At 40.7% G+C, this 22,735-nt stretch overlaps 1 protein-coding gene and 1 pseudogene across 4 annotated transcripts in view; both read right to left on the bottom strand.

Moving 5' to 3' along the window:
- Window positions 1–1,390: 1,390 nt before the first annotated feature.
- On the bottom strand, window positions 1,391–3,642 carry LOC114556389 (serine protease inhibitor 2.1-like; annotated as a pseudogene).
- A 15,813-nt stretch (window positions 3,643–19,455) lies between these two features.
- LOC114556347 (golgin subfamily A member 7) overlaps window positions 19,456–22,735 on the bottom strand; it is a 61,773-nt gene continuing 58,493 nt past the window's right edge. For 3 of the 4 annotated variants that reach the window (XM_028579250.1, XM_028579248.1, XM_028579251.1), the window contains one exon: window positions 19,456–21,210. Coding sequence is in view for 1 of the 4 variants with exons in the window: in XM_028579251.1 (XP_028435052.1) it covers window positions 21,196–21,210 (15 nt within the window). In the remaining 3 variants the exon portion in view is untranslated. The remainder of the gene's footprint in view (window positions 21,211–22,735) is intronic. The other variant, XM_028579249.1, reaches the window with a different exon arrangement.

Raw genomic sequence — 22,735 nt, 5'->3', positions numbered from 1 at the left:
AAACATGAATAATAACAGGCTACATTGTTTTACAGATATGCTTACAGCATGTATTGAAGTCACTTCTTTTTCTAGTTTTTGTCCAGTCATGCTTGTTCTGTATGAACATTAATTGTAGAAAGATATTTAGAATTAGACATAGCTTATGGAGATTTGTGCATATGGTTGTAAAACATACTCGCATTATGAATAAGCTTTGAAATTATGCCTAGTCCTTATAAATTTCCCAGGAACAAGAATTCCCCCTCACACAAGAACCTTCCTTCTCCCATTCTCTCTTTACAACACACACACACAGCACCGAGTGGGGCTCTCCGTGGCCGGCTCGGAGCCCTGCCGCTGGAGATGAGACAGCGAGAACTGGTTCAACGGCTCGTAGCGGCGGTTGGAGCTTGCAAGCAGGGTTTTTAGCTTTAGGAGTAGACATTTTATCTGTTAATCCTACCGATGTAGGCACTTTGGCGTTATGTAGCGGACCCGCAGTGGTGAATTGTCTGCAGTTCTGGGCGGGTTGTTGCCACGTTCTGATTGTTCTCATCTCCTCTGTGAAAATGGACGAAGAATTAAGGGTCGGTATCCAACCCTGCTATCTCCAACAAATACTACTTTGTGAGCACCAACCAGACACCCTACCTCGACAACTTGTTAAATAGAAGAAGCCAGTTTTACGGTTATGTATTTCAAAAAGATTGAAACATTCCGCTCGTCTACTACACAGTTTAACTTATTACTGGTGATTTGCAGTCCATCGTGGCATCGTCACGTGGTTGCAAAGGGTCTATAGCCTCTTTCAAACATTTGGAAGATTCAACTTCTCAATGGCATTCATACCAAATTAACCCAGTCTCACTTATTCAACTATTCCTACACAGTCAAGCCAGCAATCCAGTGCAGCCTTTTAACATACAGCATTCCTACTTTAGTTTTGTTGTGTCCAGTCAACTTTAAAATGCAATTTCATTTTTCTGCTCCTGTAGAAGAAAAGTCTGTATGAACTCAATGGTTTCCAAATTGTGAGGACTTTTAGTGAGAGTGCTTTTACTTTTATACTTCAAGTACATTTTCCTGATACTTAAGACATTTACTGAACATTTAACGCACGACTTCTACGGTGTGGAAGAAGTACTTTTACTTAAGTAAAAGGATTTTAATACCCAAAACCAGAGTGGTTCACAAAGTAGGGGGTCACTGTTGAGCTCTATTGCATTTTTAAAATCTGATGGTTATAAATGAATACCAAATGCTTATTCATTTTTTATCCCTACATTTTACCTTCAAAGATAGTTCAATAAAAACTGTTTACACTCAAAGCAAGAGACAAAACAAGTTTTTCTGATTCCTTTATATGAGATGCAACAGCTGTGCTCGAGAAAAACAAAGTGATGATCCATCACATGGTTGGGTTGATAATCTTTCCCAAGAAGAAGATTTTCTCTGCATTGCTTTCAGTGATGATGACCATGAATGGATTGAACTTCAACTCAGGGACAGGGACCCACTCCGTTATTCCTGTGCCGATGCCTGTGACAGCTGCAGCGCCGGTCTCGTCCACATCCAGCGTAGCTTGGTGCACAACCTGCGGCGCAATGTGGAGTAAGTGAGACGACCGATTAATGGAATGTGCGAAACAAAACCTATGCTCCATTTACTTACATCTGAGACTGCCAGTCCTTGGCTCTCTGAAATTTGCATGACCACCAAACATGTCTGTCATTCCCATTTCTGACAGCACATGGTTCAGGTTGTAGGAAGTCTTGATGGAGAACTTTGGAATATATACACATTATATTTCCTAGAACTTTTTTTTTTTTGGGGGGGAGAGAGAAACAAACATTCAGTGACTCTGACTAGGGCACAAGTTTCATTTGGCTACTAGGGCCTTAAAAAAAAAAAAAGTGCTGTAGACCTTTTAGTTAGAGCGTAAGATCCTTTTAGTTTAACCAGAAACAGCCCCGAAATACTATCACTAAACTCCAGACTCCATGAAAATAATCAGGACATTTAGTGTGTATAGAGCCAGCATATTTCCATGTTTATTTAGTTTCTGTCCACTTTAAATAAAGTGCGTTTTACGATGAAAAGTCCTGATTATTTACATGGAGTCTGGTGGAGTTTGGTGATTTTGGGGCGGTTTCATGTTAAACTAAAAGGATCTTACTCTTTAACTAAAGAGTCTGTCAAACCTTCCACATGTTAGAAGCATAAATTAAGATTCTCCCAACCTGGGTGTCATCATAGCCTTCAACCATTTGGTGACGAGGTTCGGGCAGATGGCGTTCTCCAGCATTGCCATGACGTCAGGCAACATCAGCAGCATGGAGTAGGAGCTGTTGAAGGGGAGCTGAAGGACCGTTGTGTTCAGCTGGTCGTCGTGATAGGTGTAGAAAAGATACTTCAGATTCATCATGGGGACTGGAACCGGACCATGACAATTTGAACATTAAGAAACACAGAATGAACAATGTTTAGCATAAAGTGTATAGTATAAAGTATGTACAGTGTGTATTATAAAGTATGTAGCATAAATTGTATAAGTTATGTACAATGTGTAGTATAAAGTATGTACAGTGTGTAGTATAAAGTATGTACAATGTGTAGTATAAGCAGGTAATCTAAAGTATACAATGTGTTGTATGATGCAAAAGGGGAAACCCATTACAAATTATGGTGTAGCAACTATCAGGTTTTCAAACTTTGCGTTAACGGCATGAAAAATACTTGATATCTTTGGTAAATGAAAAATTCCCAAGGGACCCCAGCTCTAGGTTTGGGCTGAACCCCGAATGTTTATGATGCCCATCTTCACCCCTGTGAATTACTGGGACTCAAAAATAATTTCTGAATTAAGAGAAACTCTAAACCTTGGTGTTTGTCCACGTTGAATTAGTCCTGCTTGGTGAGTTTAGGGTGAAACTGAGTCGCCCACTTTCCTGTTAATGAGCAGAAATAAACTTTGGTTTGATACACACAATTTAACCTCAATATGTAAACCTATTACATTAAAGCCTGACTAGATCTCATCCCACAGGACCTTCTTACCTTTGTAGTAGATGTAGCTGATGAGATACAGGACTGTTTGGATCCAGGTTTTCCACCAGCTTGTCAATCTTCCCATTTGTCTTCTCTGCCACATACTTATTGATGGTATTAGCACTTTCTGCGGCATTGGTGAAGTCCACATTGAACCCATCTGATAAGTATGACTGAGTCAGGGTCTGCAGGAACTCTGGCTTGGGCTTGAAGTGGTCGTCCACGAACACTGCGGTCCCTTCACTGGCGTCCTGAGATGTGTTTTTGGCCCTCTGGAGGAACGGCCTGGTCCACATCTGTCTGCGTCAGGAGGGAACTGTTGAAGCCCAGACCACTGAAAAGCTGACGGTGAGTCTCCCCCTGCGCTCCGACGACAACGCAGCCAAGGCAGTCGACACAAAAAGGGGAGAAGATGTTCTGTCCCTGTGAGTCAGTGTGAGCCGCTAACTTCCTGTAGAGTTGGAAGGAAAACTTGTTTGCTTAGTTCACCAGGGAGATTATGTTGGCGCTGCCGTCCACTACAGAGCCTTTGACTGCCATGTCATGGTCATGGCCTCTGCCCACGCAGATAACCGCTGATAGGACCCAGAGACCCACAGCTGCACACATCATTGTGAACTAAGAAAAAAAAAAAAAAAAAAAAAAAGTTCAGCTTCATTGTTTGTATGAGGAAACTGTTCTGGTGGTATTTTCTGAAAGTTTAGTATAATGTGAATCTGATGAGTATGTGGGCTGTTACTCTCAAAGAAATCCAATTAAAAATGGTGGCATCTTTCAAGCTAGACCACATTTCACTATTCATTTGTGTACAAGTGACTGATGTGAACAAAAATCCTTAAAACTGGTCCAGTATTTATCACCAAGGCTGTAACCAGCAGCCATGAACTGGGCTGTAATGTAACCCTACAGGACTAGTGTTCAGTTGGAGTCCACTAAAAGTTCTGCTAACAGACTCAGATTATTGTAAGTCTCTGACAACATTATGGGATGGAACCCTACAGAGATAGACCTTTTAGTCAAAGAGTAAGATCCTTTTAGTTTAACATGAAACAGCCCCGAAATCACCATCACCAAACTCCACCAGACTCCATGTAAATACTCAGGACTTTCATAATCGTAAAACACAATTCAGTCAAAGTGGACAGAAACTAAAACTATCAAAAGCAGTCTTGGTTCAGCTTTCCACTGTTCCAACGATCACCACTCTGGTTTGGTTGAAATAAACCCTTAATTCACCCATTTACATGTGGAAATATGCTGTCTCTATACACGCTAAAAGTCCTGCTTATTTACATGGACTCTATATATGCTAAATGTACCAACATCATGTGAAAGCAATTACACCAGTCACAATTCAGAAAGTCAGTCCGGCTTCTTACCTCTATGACCAGAGAAACAACTCAATGCAAATTAGCACAACAAAACTGGTGCAATACCAATTAGACAAAGTAACATAAGTCTTAACTCAAACACTAAATATTATGAGCCCCCACTTTGTCATGAATCGGCTTAAATTCAAGACAAAAGAAGGGAGGCCACACCAAATTTAGGATTACATTAAAGCTAATTTTATTTAACCCATAATTAATTATACTCACATATCATTGATATGTATATCAGAAGTGTACTACCCAGCTCACATGAGTGGGAGAGGTCATCACAATTGTTTTTTTGTGTGTGTGTGTGTGTGTGTGTGTGTGTGTGTGTGTGTGTGTGTGTGTGTGTGTGTTTGTGTGTGTGTGTGTCTCTGTAACCTGATGCTGTAACAGAGTCATTTCCCAATTTGTGTTTTATAAAGCCGATCTATCTATCTATCTATCTATCTATCTATCTATCTATCTATCTATCTATCTATGTATTTTTACTTGAACAATAAAGTTTAAAAAACAACTCCACGGGAAGCGTGACTACCTTGGTGAATTTGGACCACCTAACTATGAGACATGCACATGGAAACTATGAAAACTTGAATCTAGAAACAATTGACCTCAATGAACATGAACTGTATGAAATGGAGAACAATATTGACCCTGATGACTATTTCTACAATAACATCAACCACACCTGTGAGTATTACACAGATGAACAATTTAAAGGCAAAATAATAATGGATGGTACACTGTCAATTATACACATTAACAGTAGAAGCCTGTATAGCAACTTCTTTAAAATTAATGACTATATGAAATATTTCTCAATGTTTAGTGTAATTGCAGCATCAGAGACTTGGCTTATAACTGAGAAAGAAGAGGATGTAGAACGTTTATCTGTGTTTTTTGACCCAACGGCTCCTTCCAGGCAGCGCTGCCTGGAAGGCACTAGGTGGTGTTGCACTATTTGTGAACAACAAATTTAAGTGTACAAAAGTAAGGGAAATGTCAACAAAACACGCGCTCTCCCTCAGCTGTTGTCTTGTTCTGACTCATGAAAAAAAACACGAGTAAAATAAAAGACACTGCATAAACTCCGCTACCGTGTAGATCAGTGATCTCTTTCCATTCCGCATTCTTTCTACAGCCTTTAATACCAGTTGTCAGGCTGCCAAAAAGTACACATGTTAGTGCAAATGAACCAGAGATATCAGGGTTTCAATCTCCACCTCTGAAAAGTGCCGCTTCTCAGCCGGATTACGTCTTGCCATGTTGTAAATTGTAGGGGCGAGGCCTCAAAACCCAGAATATATTGGGGCGTGATATTTAAATGACGATCGTTTCCAGCCGCCGCATTTATCAATGTACGACCATTCTTACACTCGGATTGGTGTGATACGAACTTTTCATGAATCCCACGTGAAGCCTGTCGTAAGATGATTTCTGCGCTTATATCTGCGCTGGTTTCTACGTTAGGTTGATAAATGAGGGCCAGTATGACCAAAATTGCCCTTTACAACGGGACAAATAAATATGAAGCAGCAGTGGACTCTGTAGCACTAATATGCCCTGAAAAATAAGGAGCATTTGAGCAAGTCCCGCTGTCCAGGCGAACCGTGACGCGAAAGATCGAGGAAATTGCGGGAAATCTGGAGCTTCAACTGCAACGTGAAGTGGCAAGTTTTGACTTTTTCTCCTTGGCTTTGGACGAGAGCTGTGATGTCCGCGACACAGCCCAGCTACTCATATTTGTCCGTGGGATTACGGACTTCAAGATTACGGAGGAGCTGGCAGCAATGCGGTTGATGAAAGGAACGACGACAGGGAGCAATCTGTTTACGGAGGTAAATGCATGCATGGACACCCTGGGATTGAAATGGGACAGACTGGCAGGTGTCACAACGGACGGCTGTCCCAATCTTACAGGGAAAAATGTCGGACTTTTGAAACGTATGCAAGATAAAGTGACTGAAATCAACGCAGATCAGAAATTGGTGTTTTTGCATTGTATTATACACCAACATGTGTTGTGCAAGTCAGTGCTAAAAATTAACCATGTTGTTGATGTTGTTACTAAAACCGTAAACTTCATCAGGGCACGGGCATTGAATCACAGACAGTTTGTCGCACTTTTGGAGGAGCATGAGACTGAGCAGAGTGACATCGGCTACCACACAGCTGTCAGATGGCTCAGCCTGGGCAAAGTGCTAAAAAGAGTTTGGGACCTGAAAGCAGAGATCCGAGAGTTTTGTGAGAAGAAAGGCAAAGACATCCCAGAGCTCTCAGATGATGACTGGATGGCAGATTTTGCATTTGCTGTTGATGTGACTGCAATGATGAATGAACTGAACACCAAACTGCAAGGCAAGGGCCTTTTTATTCATGAAATGCACAGCCTGGTGAAGGCTTTCATGAGAAAGATGCAGTTTCTTTCAAGCCAACTGGAGAGCAACACTCTCACTCACATGCAAACCTTGAAAGAAGTCACACCATCAGCTGATCACCTCCGCAAGTACTCATCCATGTTAGGAGCATTGCATGGTGAGTTTTCAAGGCGGTTTGAAGATCTCAGAACAATCGAGGATGAAATGCACATGATTTCCTCTCCCTTTACCTGCAGTGTGGATAATGCACCCAGTGATGTTCAGCTAGAACTCATTGACCTGCAGTCTGATGCAGTACTGGCAGAGCACTTTAAGTCCGGATCTCTGCTGGATTTCTACTCTTCTCTTAAGGAGGAGAACTTACCAAACATGAGGAGACATGCTCAGAAGATGTTGGTTCTCTTTGGCTCTACCTACATATGTGAACAAACATTTTCAACGATGAAGTTTACAAAATCCAGGTATAGATCCTCTCTCACTGATGATCATCTGTCAGCTGTGCTTCGCATCTCCACCTCATACATTCAACCTGACTTTGATGCACTCGTTAAAGCCCAGCAGAGACTAGATTTCTCTCACTGAAGAAAAAATAACTTAAAAACACCAAATGAGGTGATTAGACCACAAATGTAGGCATGTAAAGGCAACAACTAGCAGTGAACTGGGACACTTTTTTTGGAACCCTTTTTCTCAATATTCACAGTTCAGTGATGTACATTGACAGTTCAATATGATGTGTCTTGCTTAATGTTTGGAGCACAAATACAATATTGTGATGTCTTTACTGTAGAATGCTAGGAATTTCTTTCCAACAGTATTTGAAACTCAAAATGTGTTTTGGAGTGAATGTGACAGAAAATGTTCACTAATATAAGTCAAAATGGTAAAAAAAAGTGTTCACATTTTGTTTACCATTGCTTTGGGAAATTTAATTGAGTAAATTACATTTTTTGTAAGGCGACCTCACTTTTTCATTGCTTAATTATAAACATATAGCCTACTCTCACCAGCTTGTCAAAACAATGTTATTTACTGCTTTTTATAAAGAAATACAATTAATATTATGCAGAATTGAGTTCAGCCTTTTGGCCCGGCCCTCCACAATATTTTCTGTTTCTCATGTGGCCCCATGGAAAAAATAATTGCCCACCCCTGGTCCAGTCCATGTGCCAGCAGTATTAAGCTAACGTTAATTAACATTAACTGACGAACATAACGTTCAAACTAGACAATGTCAGCCACATTTATTGTAAGTTATGTTAATACAACGTGGAGGGGGGATTGTGTACTTCTTGTTAACGTTCAAATATTACAGGAACATAGCAAAGACTAAGGGGAGTTGGCTAAACTAGCTAACGTTAGCTACATTTTATGTTAGCTTGACTGGCTAACTATGTGCGGGTAGCATGGATTTATTATGTTAACGGCGGGTAGACATTAACCTTGGACACTGCTTAAGAGGTGTACCTTTATTTTTTTCCTGGATATTATACAAAATGACTTTCGGGTTTCAAAGCAGCAGCAGTACTGTTAAAATACTTAATACTTAGCACACACTTATGGTGTAACGTCAAGCTAACATTATTCAATTCAATTTTATTTATATTATCAAATCATAACAAGAGTTATCTCAAGACACTTTACAGATAGAGTAGGTCTAGACCACACTCTATAATATACAAAGACCCAACAATTGCAGTAATTGTGCGGGCAAGGATGAAAATCAGACGTTATCCTTTTAATGTGTTTGACAGTGACTTCAATTTAACTGGCCATTTCTGCAGAAGTGCTGATCATTTCTCAGCACTTTGGTGGCTTGAAACAATATTTTTCTTATACTCAAGTTGGCTTTGCTTCTGTGCTGTTCTGTTGAAATGCATGAGATTCTTATGTATGTTAAATAGTGACCTGTTTTTATTTAAGGAAATACTGCTAAAATAAGACCATCAACTTTTTAACTGTGAGAAATTGTACTGATACTATTTGCAGGGAGCATGCTGCTTCAAGCTAAACTTGGAGATGTTCAAAAATTTGTCAGAATAACTGAGCCAAATCTGATTTGATTGCAGGTAAGAATTTGACAATGTTATTAATAACTTTCTGAATTTAGCTGTTTAAAATTGATATACTGGAATATTCCTAAAATAATGGGACATGTTAAGTTCTCAGGTTTTTGGAACTGGTCCATTTTTGTACGTCTAAATTTCTTCTGTTATGCCCTTGGTAACTACACTTTAATTGTGGATGTATTGCTTAAGATATAGTTATGATGCTACAAAAAGCCATTTTAATCACTTAATAGTGTTTGTTTAAAACCTATTTTATAGGGTAAGGTAGGTGTACACAGTGAAATTATTATATAAATAATGATTTACTTTTGTTTACACAATCTTTTATCCCTGTTTTTTCTAGCATTTGCAAAGTTTGGTGTCCCAGCTGTAACAGAAGGTGTGAAAGTTGTTGACAGTTCAGGGACTGAATTGGATGATGATGTTTTTGAGGATATTATAAAGGATCCCTCAACTGGGGTGCTAACCATCAAATATGACTCAGGTTTGTTTCAGTTAATTAATTAATGGATAAGTTATTTCTTTGTTTTATGAAGTTCATGGTGTCTATTAAATAAGTGTCTTAGATTATGAGGGAACTATATATAATTCTTTTTCTTCTAAAAATCATGGTTAGAATCTGTCTCCATGGTGGCCTTTTCTGAGCAATCCCAACCATCATCCCTTGATACCTTGGACTCTGAGGATACAGTCATTATTTCAGATAGCCCCTCCAGAAAACGCCAGAGGCTGAATACAGAAGCCAAGCAAGTAATACAATTATGACATTTTAAATTCTGTTCTTGAATCTGTTCTCAGAGAATTAAAATTAAAATTACATTAATATACATTGTATATGGTTTCAAAACATTTTTGAAGTCCTGATTAGGGATGTCCCGATCAAGTTTTTTTAAGCGCCCTATCCGATTAAAAAAAAAGTATCTGCTGATATCGAGTCCTGATCAGATACTTTTATTTATTTTTTGATAATACAGGGCACACTTCGAGTACATTCAAGTTATTGTCGCTGTCTCGAGGGAGTTTCTTACCATTATTGGCTTTTTCATTGGATTTTTGTAGCACTTGCAATCTTTGAGATTGGATCGGGACATCCTCTGACATCATATTAGTTTATTTCCAGTTTATTTGCAGTGGAGATAACATGCTGAATTGTTATGCATTTTGTTTTAAGTTGGTGGAATCAGGTCTTACCAACAAACCTGGTGGGGAACGTATAATAAATGAATACAACCGAACCAAGTCCTTGACGGATGAAACGAGACGTAAAATGGTGAACATGCTGGCAGCTGACATGACAGAAAAGAATGGATAATTTGTTAATAGTCCTTGTGTTCTCAATCTGTAAATCTAAATCTGAATCTAAGTGAATATGACTGCACAATCCTTTCTTCTTCAATTTTGCAGTACATCTCCACCCAGACAGGTGAAAGAAATGTATGCCAAAGGAATAGTGACCTTATTCCCGTACCTCAGTGACCCATTCTCTAAGAATGGCTATGTGAGTTGCACACAGTAATAGTTGTAATGTTAAATGCTGTTGGAAGTTTTTGAATCCTACCAGACCATGTTGTTTTCAATGAAGTATCCATTTTTGTTATCCTTTCATCCTTCAAGGAGCATTATTATGATGGCGAGAGTGGAACTGGGTACTTGGCCTGGAGGATTAAAACTATTCAGAGAGGCACTGCCAAAGACAGGCGATCATCATTCGGAGGTAATACTGGAAAATGTATGGAACAAAACAGTTGCTAGATCAATAATTGCATTTGTTGCACTGTTTCCCAGACAGATAGTATAATGTGCAACTACATCCTTCAATTCTGCTAGCCACCTCCCTCTTAGCAAATTTGACCTTGACACTGACTGGTGCGAGTGATAAACTGGCCTTGCAAACTTTAGGGTGATTTTAAACCAGTAGATGGCATTTTCATACATTTTTCAACCCACAAACTGCAGATTTCATAAATTGTGAAGAAATAATGTCAATATTAACACCAGCAATGATGCGTTTCATCACAGCACATTCATATAATTTAGTTTACAGCTCAAAAAGTATATTTTACAGTGGAGTACTAAGTAGTTTAAAAGTTAGCCAGGCTACTAAAACTTTTGACATGATTGAAATTTTCCCGTGTTGTGTAGAATCAGCCAAAGGATCATCTGGTGAAGACATGTCTGGAGAACCGACTGTCAGACGAGAATCCCAGTTTGTTCCAGAGACTGCCCTGACTGATGATGAGTGTAACGAAGCAATCTCACTGATGAAACATTCTGCTGATGCGGACACAATCAAGAAGAAAATGAAACTGATGTATTGCCGCAAAATGATCCTCGACCCCCAGCAGTCAAGCAACATACTGTCTGATTTTCCACGTTTTAAAGACGTCAAAAGCTTGGTAATTATGTTATTTTGAAAATAAGACATTGTAGTGATACTAGCTAGCTAAACTAGCACCCAATACATTTTGATTGGCTGTCAATTAACTGAAATTGTCACCAACACCACCCCACTCCAGGTTGAACAGGATTTTGTTCTAATGTTTGGAGAGGATACCTGAAGCAAGCTTCTGGAAAGGTGGCCGGTCACGTTCAAGAAAAAGATCATCAAACAATGCAGAAAGCTTCCATCCACAAGTGAGCTTGAAGAACTCTTGCTGGCAGCTGATCCTCCTGAGGATGGCACTGAATTGGATGTTGACTTTGGTAAGATGCTTGTAAGCCTACCTTTCGTGTTGTATTGCAATATCAACATTATGTGTAAACATTAAAATATCAACATAATACTAAGAAGCTGGATCTGTGAAAGATTTACGAGTACGTTCTGTAGCAGTCTACTGAACAAAACTTTTGAGATTTGACTCAGCCCTGTGGATGTTTTAGTTGGAGAACTTCTTGTGATATAGAACTGCTGTCTGTCTGGGGGGTCTTTTGTAAAGAAAACAACGTAACTGAAGTGTGTTAACATTGAATTTGTGTTGTTACAGGTTGGGACAGTGATCTGTCATCGGTTTTACTGCTGCTACACCTGATTCCACCCTCCGCTCAGGGTCGGAAGAGACCAGGAAAGGTTTCCGTATCCCAAGCAGAGAAACATCTTGTGGTATTCAAGAAGGTTTGTATTTTTTCTAATTTGTGGTATGAACACCTAATATTAGGGTGCAAGTATTCATTCAATATTCATATTCAATAAGAGTAGTGTATTGGCTCTTTCTGCATATTCTACAACTACTTGGCCATTAACTAGAGTTTTCCCTCATTTGTCTTCGCAGACCGGAACAAACATTCAAGAGCATCTCGATGCCATCACTACTAGCGCTCAGCCCTATCTCCTAGCTGTTGGAGTTAAGAAGAATGCAATCCACCAGTTCTTCATCATTATCGACAAGAATGCCATACCTTGCAGGTCAACCTCTTCTCTTGTTGCTTTTGACGAACTATTTAAGGCACATTTTGTGTTTGGCACATCTTACAACACCATGCTCCACAACATGTACACTTTCATCCAAACTACAGTGTACAACATCGATGCTGGCAAGGTCAAAGAGAGTCCTTGTGTTGCTGAAGTCAGGGCGAGGTTACTTCATTAGTGCTTGAAGTTTCTCCTCGAACATGAAGTGTTTTGTTTGTCAGGCTGAGTTATTGAGTTCAAATATGCTTGTTAGGCATTTACGATTAGTTCACAGTTACTTACCTGGAAAAAATCTCTTGGCTTAAATGTGCTCAGACTGGATGTGGCTGTGCGTTTGGCACATTTTCTGGTTTTAGGAAACATTTAAACACAAAACACACTGAGTATATTGACCAACAGGTTGACCCTGATGTTTATTTAAGCAGCATTGGAGAGGCAGTGACCACTAATGTAGAGGAGACAGCTACAACGTTACGGACAGTTAATGAACACGAGGTAGCCACATCTACTCTGTTGAAAAAGTCCAACAGGAGCACTGTAGATATGTGTGCCTCTGCTGTTGCAGAAATAAAAGCAGCTGGATTAAGTCAATCTACTGTAATCTACTTTGTTTCCTCCATTGTCAAGTGTATCATCAACATCATGGCTTCCCACACTCGAAAAGGGAAGGAATTGACCAGACTCAGGATTTCACTCGTTCTTCAATTTATTTTGACCAGTAACAAGAAAGGTGAAAAACCTTTAAACACACAAAACATAAACAAATTAAATAAAGTTCAATATTTTCCATCAAATACAATAAAGCACAATAAAGAACAATAAAGCACATCAGGCAAAGGCAAAGGATATGTATAATTTACACATAGATTAACCATTATTCCATTATTTATCAGCCCAGGTACACAGTGTAAATCAGCCATTGCATAACCAGAAAGCCAGCTCTATTTTTACATTCTTGGTTTACCCTAGATCATTATGTACAAAATTCATACATGACATGCTTCATTCATAATTTTAAACCTACAAGCATTCTCAACGATTTTACTGTAGATTAGCACAAGATTATTACTGTACAGAAATGGTTTAGCCTCAATCTATTAACAGTGCAATTAACAATGTGTCTCTCTCAACATGCCTATAAAGACTACTACGTAGCCAGCGATCGCCTCGAGTCCAGTAAAGAGATGTGAGCTTACCGGTAGTCCCTTTAATCTTATCCTTTTCCCATGAGTTTACTCCCACTCTGTGTGGCACGACCAAGCAACAGAGTGTTCGGAGAGATGTATTGGATGCAGTCTTCACAGCTTTGGACTCTGGCATCGATAGGCCTTTCGTTGGCAAGGTTGGCAGCTAGTTTGAGCACCGTCAGAAATTCGCCGAAGATGAGGCCTCCTCCTCTACCAAGACTTTGGAGAGCTCTTTTGATGATCTTGACAGCAGCTTCGGCAGCGCCATTTCGGTGAGGTGAGTTGGCTGGAAGGATTTTCCAAGTCCAGTAAGTCCCATTCTTAGCAGCATATTCTTCAAGTGACTCCTTACTTTGTTGTCTCAGGTAAGTGTACATCTCTTCCAGGACAAGTTTTGCTCCTATAAAATTTGTTCCTGGATCGGACCAGATCTTCTGAGGATGGCCTCGGACAGAAGTGAACCTCTGGTAAGAAAGTAGAAAGCTCTCTGTTGTTAGCGCGCTTGCCAGATCGACATGGATGGCTCGGCTTGACATGCAGCAAAAGAGCACACCCCATACTTTCATACTCACTCTCCTCCTGACATCATCCTTTACTTGGTACGGGCCAAACAGGTCGACAGACGTGAATTGAAACGGTGCAGCCGGGCTCGACCTCTCTTCAGGTAAGTCTCCCATTATTTGCTGACAGGTTTTTGCTTTTGCTTTTTTGCACCTGACACACCCGTCAACAACCTTTCGGGCAATAATTCTTCCCCTGATGACCCATGCTTTCTTTCGCATCCGCAGTAAAGACCCTGCCACCCCATCATGTGCCTCACTATGTGCTTCTCGGGCTAGGAGGGTGGAGATTCAGGTCTGGAAAGGTAGCAGGGGAACTGCTCTCTGGTCCTCGTTGAAGGTCTGGATCCTACCGCCACACATCAAGAGTTCACTTGTTTGATCCTTGTAAACAACCAGTCTGCCCGTTGTTGTAGTCAGGCACGTCCAGCTGGGAGGAGGCCTCCAACCTGGCCTGCGAACGCCTCGGGATCCCCCAGTCGGAGCTGGATAATGTGGCTCGGGAAAGGGAAGTTTGGGGTTCCCTGCTGGAGCTGCTACCCCCGCGACCCGATACCGGATAAGCGGACGAAGATGGATGGATGGATGGATGGACACTAAAAAGACAAGATATGTAATGTTCAACTGATAAACTTTGTTTTTTTGCAAATATTCACTGATTTTTAATATGATGCCTGCAACCTGTTCCTAAAAAGCTGGGTCAGGGGCATGTTTAACACCTTTCCTTTTAACAACACTCAATAAGCATAAGGAACCGAGGACACTAACTGTTGAAGCTTTGAAGGTGGAATTCTTTCCCATTCTTGCTTGATGTACGACTTCAGTTGCTCAACAGTCCAGGGGTCTCTGTTGTCGTATTTTGCGCTTCATACTGGCTAAAACATTTTCAATGGGAGACAGGTCTGGACTGCAGGCAGGCCAGTCTAGTACCCACACTATTTTAATACGAAGTAGTGGTGTGCGATACTGCAGTATTTGGTATTGGATAATATCGGCCATCTTAGACACACAAGGCGGCATACATACACACTCGTAACACGGGCAAATTCAATGTCTCTTAATGTCACAGTTGTTAAATAAAGCTCTAATAAAATAAACTACTGATGTCTATTGCGCGGGTGCTGATTACAGTCAGCTTACCTGTAGGAAATATGAAAACAATTCAGATCAGGAGCTGTAGCATGTACACTTAAACTCGTTCATGACGTACTGACTTCTACTTCTGTGCTACTGGCGTCAGCTACTGATACCCAGTCAAGTGTAAAGCTTAGAGCGCCCTCTGCTGATGAAGCTGAGTTAAGCCAGAATAATATCACCCAATCGAAACACAATAATTCAGAATCCCTTGTGGTATATTATAGACAATAGAGACAGTAGTTAACTTGTGTTTTTAGACTTTAGCTTCACTCAGTTCAAAATTTAAAGGGGGGGGCAAATAGTTAACACACAGTCTCTCCCACAAAATTAAATGTCTCCTGACATTTCTGCAAACATTAAGGCATTACCAATGTTTTTAACACTCATCGGCCTTCCAAGGCCTCCAAAACGTCTTAGCCTGTGTAACCTGAGCAGCGCCTGAAGTTAACTTTTTTGACCACCAGCCACTGTGTCAGGTGGATTTAAAAATCCAATAGTTTTTTTGCCTCATAAAGGTGAAAAACAGGACTTGCTGTGTCTCTATGATCCTATTCTGTCCTATTCATGGTAGCTTACTCGGGGACATTGCGCCGTCATCACGTGCTGTTGTAGGGGGGCCCGCCTTTATAATACTGCATAGGGATTCACATAGACAATGACATTGTTTTTGTATATTTCTTTAAAAATAAAAAGGAAACTTGTTTTAGGGTGAATGATAATTATTACTATCAATGAATTACACAAGATTTCCTAGGATGCTGCAAATGTTGGTATATTATGAAAATGGCTGGTGGATTTAAGACAAAAAATAATAATTTATTGAATGAATCAAATATGAACATATCTGTCACTGTCAGTGGCTTGTTGATCTTGACATTGTTAGTTAATTTCCTATCCTGGCCTGGGACACACACACACACACACACACACACACACACACATTCATACGGTTTGATAAAGTACTTATTGGACTTTGACTTATCATTGCACTTACAATAACGTAGCTGTCCTCAATTTAGGTCATCATGTACATCTCATCACCCACTGCAGAGAGCCGACAGGATTAAAACAGCGAATCGTTACAGCGTACATTGATGTAAAAATGTATACATGTTGGCAGGATGGTCTGAAAAGTTTTGCACGGTCTTTCAATGTACATTTTGTTGGTAAATGTGAGATGTTCGAGTCACACATGTCTCGTCTTCATAACAGAAACAAGGAAATTGATTTGACCCGTTCTTACTCCTGCTTGGTCAGTGGCTGCACGTGGGACTGCTGGGATTGTCGCGAGTAATGAAAATGCGATAGGGGGCCCCGGCTGTCAATCAATGTCTTCCAGTGATGCGGGCACCTGATCGGTCCAAGCAGCAACCGCAGGTAGATTGACAGTGTTACCCGCCAATTGCAAAATTCACCCGCATTTGGCTGGTGGTTGGGTGTTAATTTCAGGCCCTGAGCCTGAGTCTCTGTTACCTTACAGTTTTTGTGCACCAGAGACGGCTAATCGGTCATAACTCAGTACTACAGGCCGCTGTCTCAGCCAAAGGTGCACATGCCAGCTTACTCGGCTTCTTCTTTTTCAGACATTCACACACTTTTGTAACAAAATGTTCCACATCCTTGTTCATTTGTGGCAAGTAGAAACGTTCTCGAATGAGGTCAAGCGTCCTTTCGACCCCTAAGTGACCCATGTCCTTCTTGGCGGGAGGTTCTGCGGCGCAGGACACCATCTTGATCCACATGGATCTTTAACCACTGTTTTAGCAGTATGGCTACATCAGGGTGCTCTGCTCTTATTTCGGTTCTACCGGGCCTCCTGTTATGTGACTTATACTAGAGGACTCTTGACAGGATTTCATCATCTTCCTGAGCCTTGCGAATTTGGTCTGCAGTTAGAGGTTGACTGGTTTCACTATCTTTCACCAGACTCGAGGCGCTGACATGGACAACCTGAATGCCCTGGCAAAGGTCTCTCCTTCCTACTGTTACACTCTACATTGAGGCACTTATTGCCTCTTGCCTCAGCAGTACAGTCCTCAATGTCCAACAGCATCCGTGACAGCCCACCAGCATCTGAGTGGTTCTTGCCTGGACAATAGCGTATAGTGAAGTTGTATTCAGCCAACTCTGCCACCCATCAAGCTATCCAGTGGTGTTGAGTTTTGCGGGCATGAGCACATAGGTCAACGGGTTGTTGTTCCGTGTATACCACAAAAGACGAAGCGTGGTACAGGTAGTTGCGCAAACGTTCACAGAAGGCCCACTTCAACGCCAAAAACTCTAATTTCCAGATGATACTTCTTCTCTAATGGACTTAGTGTGCGAGAGCCATATGCTATCACTCTCATCTTTCCTTGCTGTCGCTGATACAACACAGCACCCAGGCCAACTTGTGATGCATCACAATGTAACACGAACGGCTGGGGGAAGTCAGGATATCCAAGAACAGGAGGCTTTGAGAGTGCATCAATCAGTCCATTCACTACTTCCTGATGGGAGCTGGTGCACCGTACGGGTGTGCGTGATGGTAAGTGACCTTTGTTTTTCTTAACTTTTTTCTTGTGTCTTTCTGTTGTTAAGTCTGGGGTGTGATTTTCAGAGTTTGGGACAGTGGGCAGGTTTTTTAGTGGGTGGGCTGCACGGGAGAAGTTGGGGATGAAGGGTCTGTAATGGGAGAGGAACCCGAGCATCTGATGTACATCACCCACAGTGGCAGGTGTTCTCTCCTTTAAAGCCCTCACCGGAGCCAACTCTGCAGGGTCCATGGTATAACCCTCTCCTGTCACCAGCTTGCCGAGAAACTTCACCCTGGCCTTGAACAGTTTTCACAACTTCACACCATGTTCAGAGTTGTTTAGAGCGTTGGAGGACAAGGCATATATGCTCCAAGTGATCCTCGAAGCTGCTGCTGTGCACTAGGTTTTCATCCAGGTATGGGAGGCAAATCTTGTCTCTGAGGCCAGCTGGAATTCTGCTGGTGCAGAGCTCAGACCAAAGTGATCCGTTTCATCCTGAAAAGTCCGCAACATGGCTCAGTTCAAAATTTTGTTTCAAAACAAAACTCCTCATCTCTCGTCATGATTCAACATGGGATGATTTACGACCACTACATATTAATGTTTGCTCAAAACAGAGAGAGACTGAAGTCTCATATGTCACTGGATTTAAATGAATGCCTATGACTGCAGTAAATGCAGAAAAAAAAGAAGTGTCCAGGTCCTAACATCTGTAGAGCCCCCCAGGGCGTGATGAAGGCCGTCAAGGGGCAGCTCTCTTCATCCAGTAAGCCCTGGCGGTACGCTTTACCCTGGTCCAAGACCGAAAACCATGAGCTCCCACCCAGTGCATCCAACATGTCCTGCACCCTTGGTATTGGATGGCGGTCTGGGACTGACTTGCGGTTGAGCTTTCTAAAGTCACAACAGAGGCACAGAGTGCTTTCTTTCTTGCAGACACATACACAGGCAATGAATAAGGGGATTGTGATGGTGTGATCCACCCTTTGTTCGTGTTCATGTCTTGCAACACAGTGCCACATAAGCAACTCCAATAAACATTGTGTCTAATTGGGCGTTTATTTGGGCTTATTTCAGGTTTAGTTCCATTATAGTTTTAACTGTGTCAAAAAAACTTTGACAGCTGACATTGTTGTTCAGTAGCTAGCTCAGAGATGATCAGATAATGAAATTACTGAGAAGAGAGTGTGGGCCGGCGCACGTATTCCTGCATTTCCTGTGTCACATTCTCATTAGGGGCTGAGCCCCCCTAAAGGTCTGATCCTAGAATCGCCCCTGGTATAAAAGACCAAAAATCCACATGGACTTTCACCCAGGAGACCAATGTTCATGTCCTGTTCTTGAAATGTACATTTTGTAACCCCACCCACGATCTTTTCCTAAACCTGTCTCATTCTTGTGCCGCATGTCAGTTAAATGTACGTCCCGACCCAGAGCGTCAAAAAGTTACGCCAAGAGTCTCGACCAAGCTCGTCTAAATATGACGCTAAGGGAGACTACTGGGAGTGAGAATGTATTGGAGCTGAAAGATGGCCTCCAAATAGCACCTCATCTGGTGAATTCAAGATAGCTTTCTTGCTACCTAACTATTAAAGACAACACAAAATATTGCCTTCAAAAGAAAATAAATTTAAAATGAAGCCCTGTTCAGCTCTCAGTTCTTAACTTTTTGGTTCTTAACTTCTTGTCTCTAAACCATAGCAAGCACCAGTGTGTCTTGTTGCAAGCGTGCATGCGTGAAAATCTGAAATGCGTATTAACTCTTGACACCAACATAACACCAGAAGGCAGCATGGTGTAAAATATGTACACATTTTATTTGTTAGCATACAAGTTTAGATTAATAAAACATTGGATATCAACAGAAAAATAAAATAAAATAGAAAACTCCAGATAAATAAAGTATGAGCTAAATCAAAAATCATTCATGAAATATTTACATACTTAGAAATCAAGATAATTGATCTAAAGCTATGGCATTCAGAAATATATACTTGTACATGTAGTTATTTCATAATTTAACATTACCAGTCATACATACTACAGTATATTCAACCTTTGTTAGGGTTACATACACATGATAAGCTTAGGTTTTAGATGCTTGTTAGCAATAGGTGGACAAAGCCAAGATCTGACTGACATGAGTTCACAGTTAAGGTCTGGTCACACCAGTAACTGGTGCGGTAAAATGTTTCTGTTCCGTCTTTACAAAGTATTTGTTTCTAGAAGCTTGGTGACTGTACTCACAGGGCTAGCTGGGGAAATGCTGTAGCTGGCAAGCTAACTGCTAACTCTGGTGCTAGCCCAGCCAGCTCTACTGTTCTGTTTATACCCCGCCCGGTGTTTTGATCACTAGTTTACACCATTTCAAATCAATAAAAAATGTTATTAAAGAGGAAAAAAAAGCTCTTAGAGCTAACAAGCTTGTTAGCTTAGCACTGTTGCCAACAGGAGAATTTGTACGGTCAAGGAAGCTGGCTGTTGGTCAAAAATGCAAATTTGAAGGTCAAATTTACAAATGTTAAACTTGACGCGAAACATTTTAATGGAGTTACTTTAGCCCCCATGAGCAAATTCACTTGTAGTCATTGGAATTAATTGAAATCTCTGTTTTAAGTCCTGGTGTAAGCAGCACCTTAGACTTTAACAAAGGCCACCATTCAAAACCATTACAGGCACTGTCAACTAACAAGAGCACTTTTAATACTTCGGTCAAAGGCAATCTCACAATATATGAATATATGCTTATTAGACATGAGCCAAAGCTCAACAGTAGTCACCAAACACTATGCATAGCACAGTTTATAAAAAAGAAAAAAATTGACAATATCACATGCTAAAAACATGCTTTTTTTTTTTTTTAAAGCAAAGATATACATTAAGGTCAGAATCTGTGACATTTGACTGGAATGTTTGGATCCTGACAAAGTTCAGTGTTGTCAGTTAACTATAAGGTAAAATGCTACAAAGTAAACATGCAGGGAAGATGATAAACTACCAACCATCCTTGCAAGAATACATGAATAAGAATAAAGCCAACAAACTGTGGGGTGCTGGATGTGCAACAAATCACACTAATAACCAGAGTTCAGTTTCTTGATTACATGAAAGCCTCAGTTCAGCCAAGACAATCAATTAAAGCATGTGTGTGGATGAGTTCCATAGTCCTTCATAAAAAAAATACCCTGTCTGTTTATTATTCAAAAAGGAGGGTCCAAAAACCAAATATACAAAAGTTCATAAAGTTGTTTTTAGTCCAAGATAAAGGATAATCATGGTTATATGGTTCTAATAAACTCATGGTTTAAAGAATGCCAATACAGTGTGTAAGTGAGTTTGTTTTCTCCAACCAAATACAAGGATATATAGTAACAAGCCCTTAATAATTAATGCATTGGGAAAAGATACTCTGAACATGCACATGATTAGCAGAAAGAGATAGATTGTAGAGACGCAGTATTAAAAGGTGCAGGTCCAGGGGTCCTCAGGGAGCTGACCACTGGTGCTGGGCTGCTGCAGACTTGTACCTCTGCTCAGCCAAACAGCTGCTACAGAAACAGAAAGATTAATAGGGGCCATTAGAATGAGGGAGTATTAAATAAAACACAAACTTAGGCAGAGACACACTTGAACTGACAATTCTATGTTCATCTCTTACTCATTAGCTGCTTTTCATCTCATACTTTCAGTGATTATCCTTTAACATTTCAACAGTTTTGAGAGCTCTTTCACTTTGCCAAAAACTTCAACCTTCAAATGACACATTAACTGCTTTCATCACCAACACGCTACCTCGATTCCTGTCAATGCTTCACAGACACTCCAGATCATTTCAGTACTTCAACTATAAGTCATTCACGTCAGCCTGGGTAAACCCTGACGAACTTCCGGCAAATTTGAGATTTGCTCTTCAAGTCAGTCTGGCGAAGAGCCCATTCAAAACCATTTCCAATGTCCCCAAAATTGAGGCACCAATCACAACCGCTGAGGCGGGCTTTACACCAATCACAACCGTTGAGGCGGGCTTTACGCGGCGACGATAGCGCGGCGACGATAGCGCGCGATGGCCAGCAGCTTTTTGTTTACATTCCACATGATGGCTACCGAAGCGCAGCGTCACCCGGATCGTTGGTCTGATTAGTTGGACTATCCAATGAACCTTTCCATGTTCAACTAATAAGTCATCACTTGCATGGCCCAAACCGAATGAACAAATGACCCCTCAACTCCCTGACACTTATGTATACAATACATATTAATTAATTAGTCAGAATTTACTTAATAGGACTAGAAAAAACAAGTGTGGATTACATGTCTGTATTCACATTATTGTGATAATGTTAGCTGAGACGAGGTCGCAGTATTATGAGATATGACTCATAACATTAATGTTAATGCAACATTAATTAATGATACAATTTTTTTTTTTTACATTTTCATCTCCCGGAACTTTTTTTATTCGGTATATACAGATATATATATTTAGCGATACACTGAACATAAACTGCCTGTGCCCTAACTGACAGTGATAGTTATTGAGGATTTGGTGGAATTCACAGATCTGTTTGCTGGCTTACCACAAGGCGAGCACGCCTTGAGTTGGCGCGTTACACAACTATTTAAACAAACTCTCAAACTCTTTCAAACATATATTGCGAAAAAATGCTTTGTTTGTTAAAACAAGCAAAGATGCTGAGAGCATTTGTCTTTGGTCTTAATATCAAAAGCGTGTAAAGTTCTGTCAGGTATTCATAAAGAATGTGTAAATATATGTTGACCAAAGAAAATTGCTTGTGTAAAGAAGGGGGCGACCTCTAGCTCACCCAGTAGAGTGTGCGCCCCATGAAGGCTGAGTCCTTGGCAGCGGCCCGGGTTCGAATCCGACAAGCAGCCCTTTGCTACATTTCGTCCCTCCTCCCTATCTCCTTTCCTGTCTTCAAGCTATTCTGTCGATTAAAGGGCCATAAAAGCCCAAAAAATAATTAAAAAAAAAAAAAGTTTAAAAAGAAAAAGGGACAAAAGTTGTAAAAAGAGCCAAGTGCCCTCTCTTTTCATTTTATACTTTTAAATTTG

Source organism: Perca flavescens, chromosome 5 (genome assembly GCF_004354835.1).
Source record: "Perca flavescens isolate YP-PL-M2 chromosome 5, PFLA_1.0, whole genome shotgun sequence".
NCBI lineage: Eukaryota > Metazoa > Chordata > Actinopteri > Perciformes > Percidae > Perca > Perca flavescens.
Note: the sequence above shows the minus strand (reverse complement) of the source record. Positions and strands in the feature narration are given on the sequence as shown.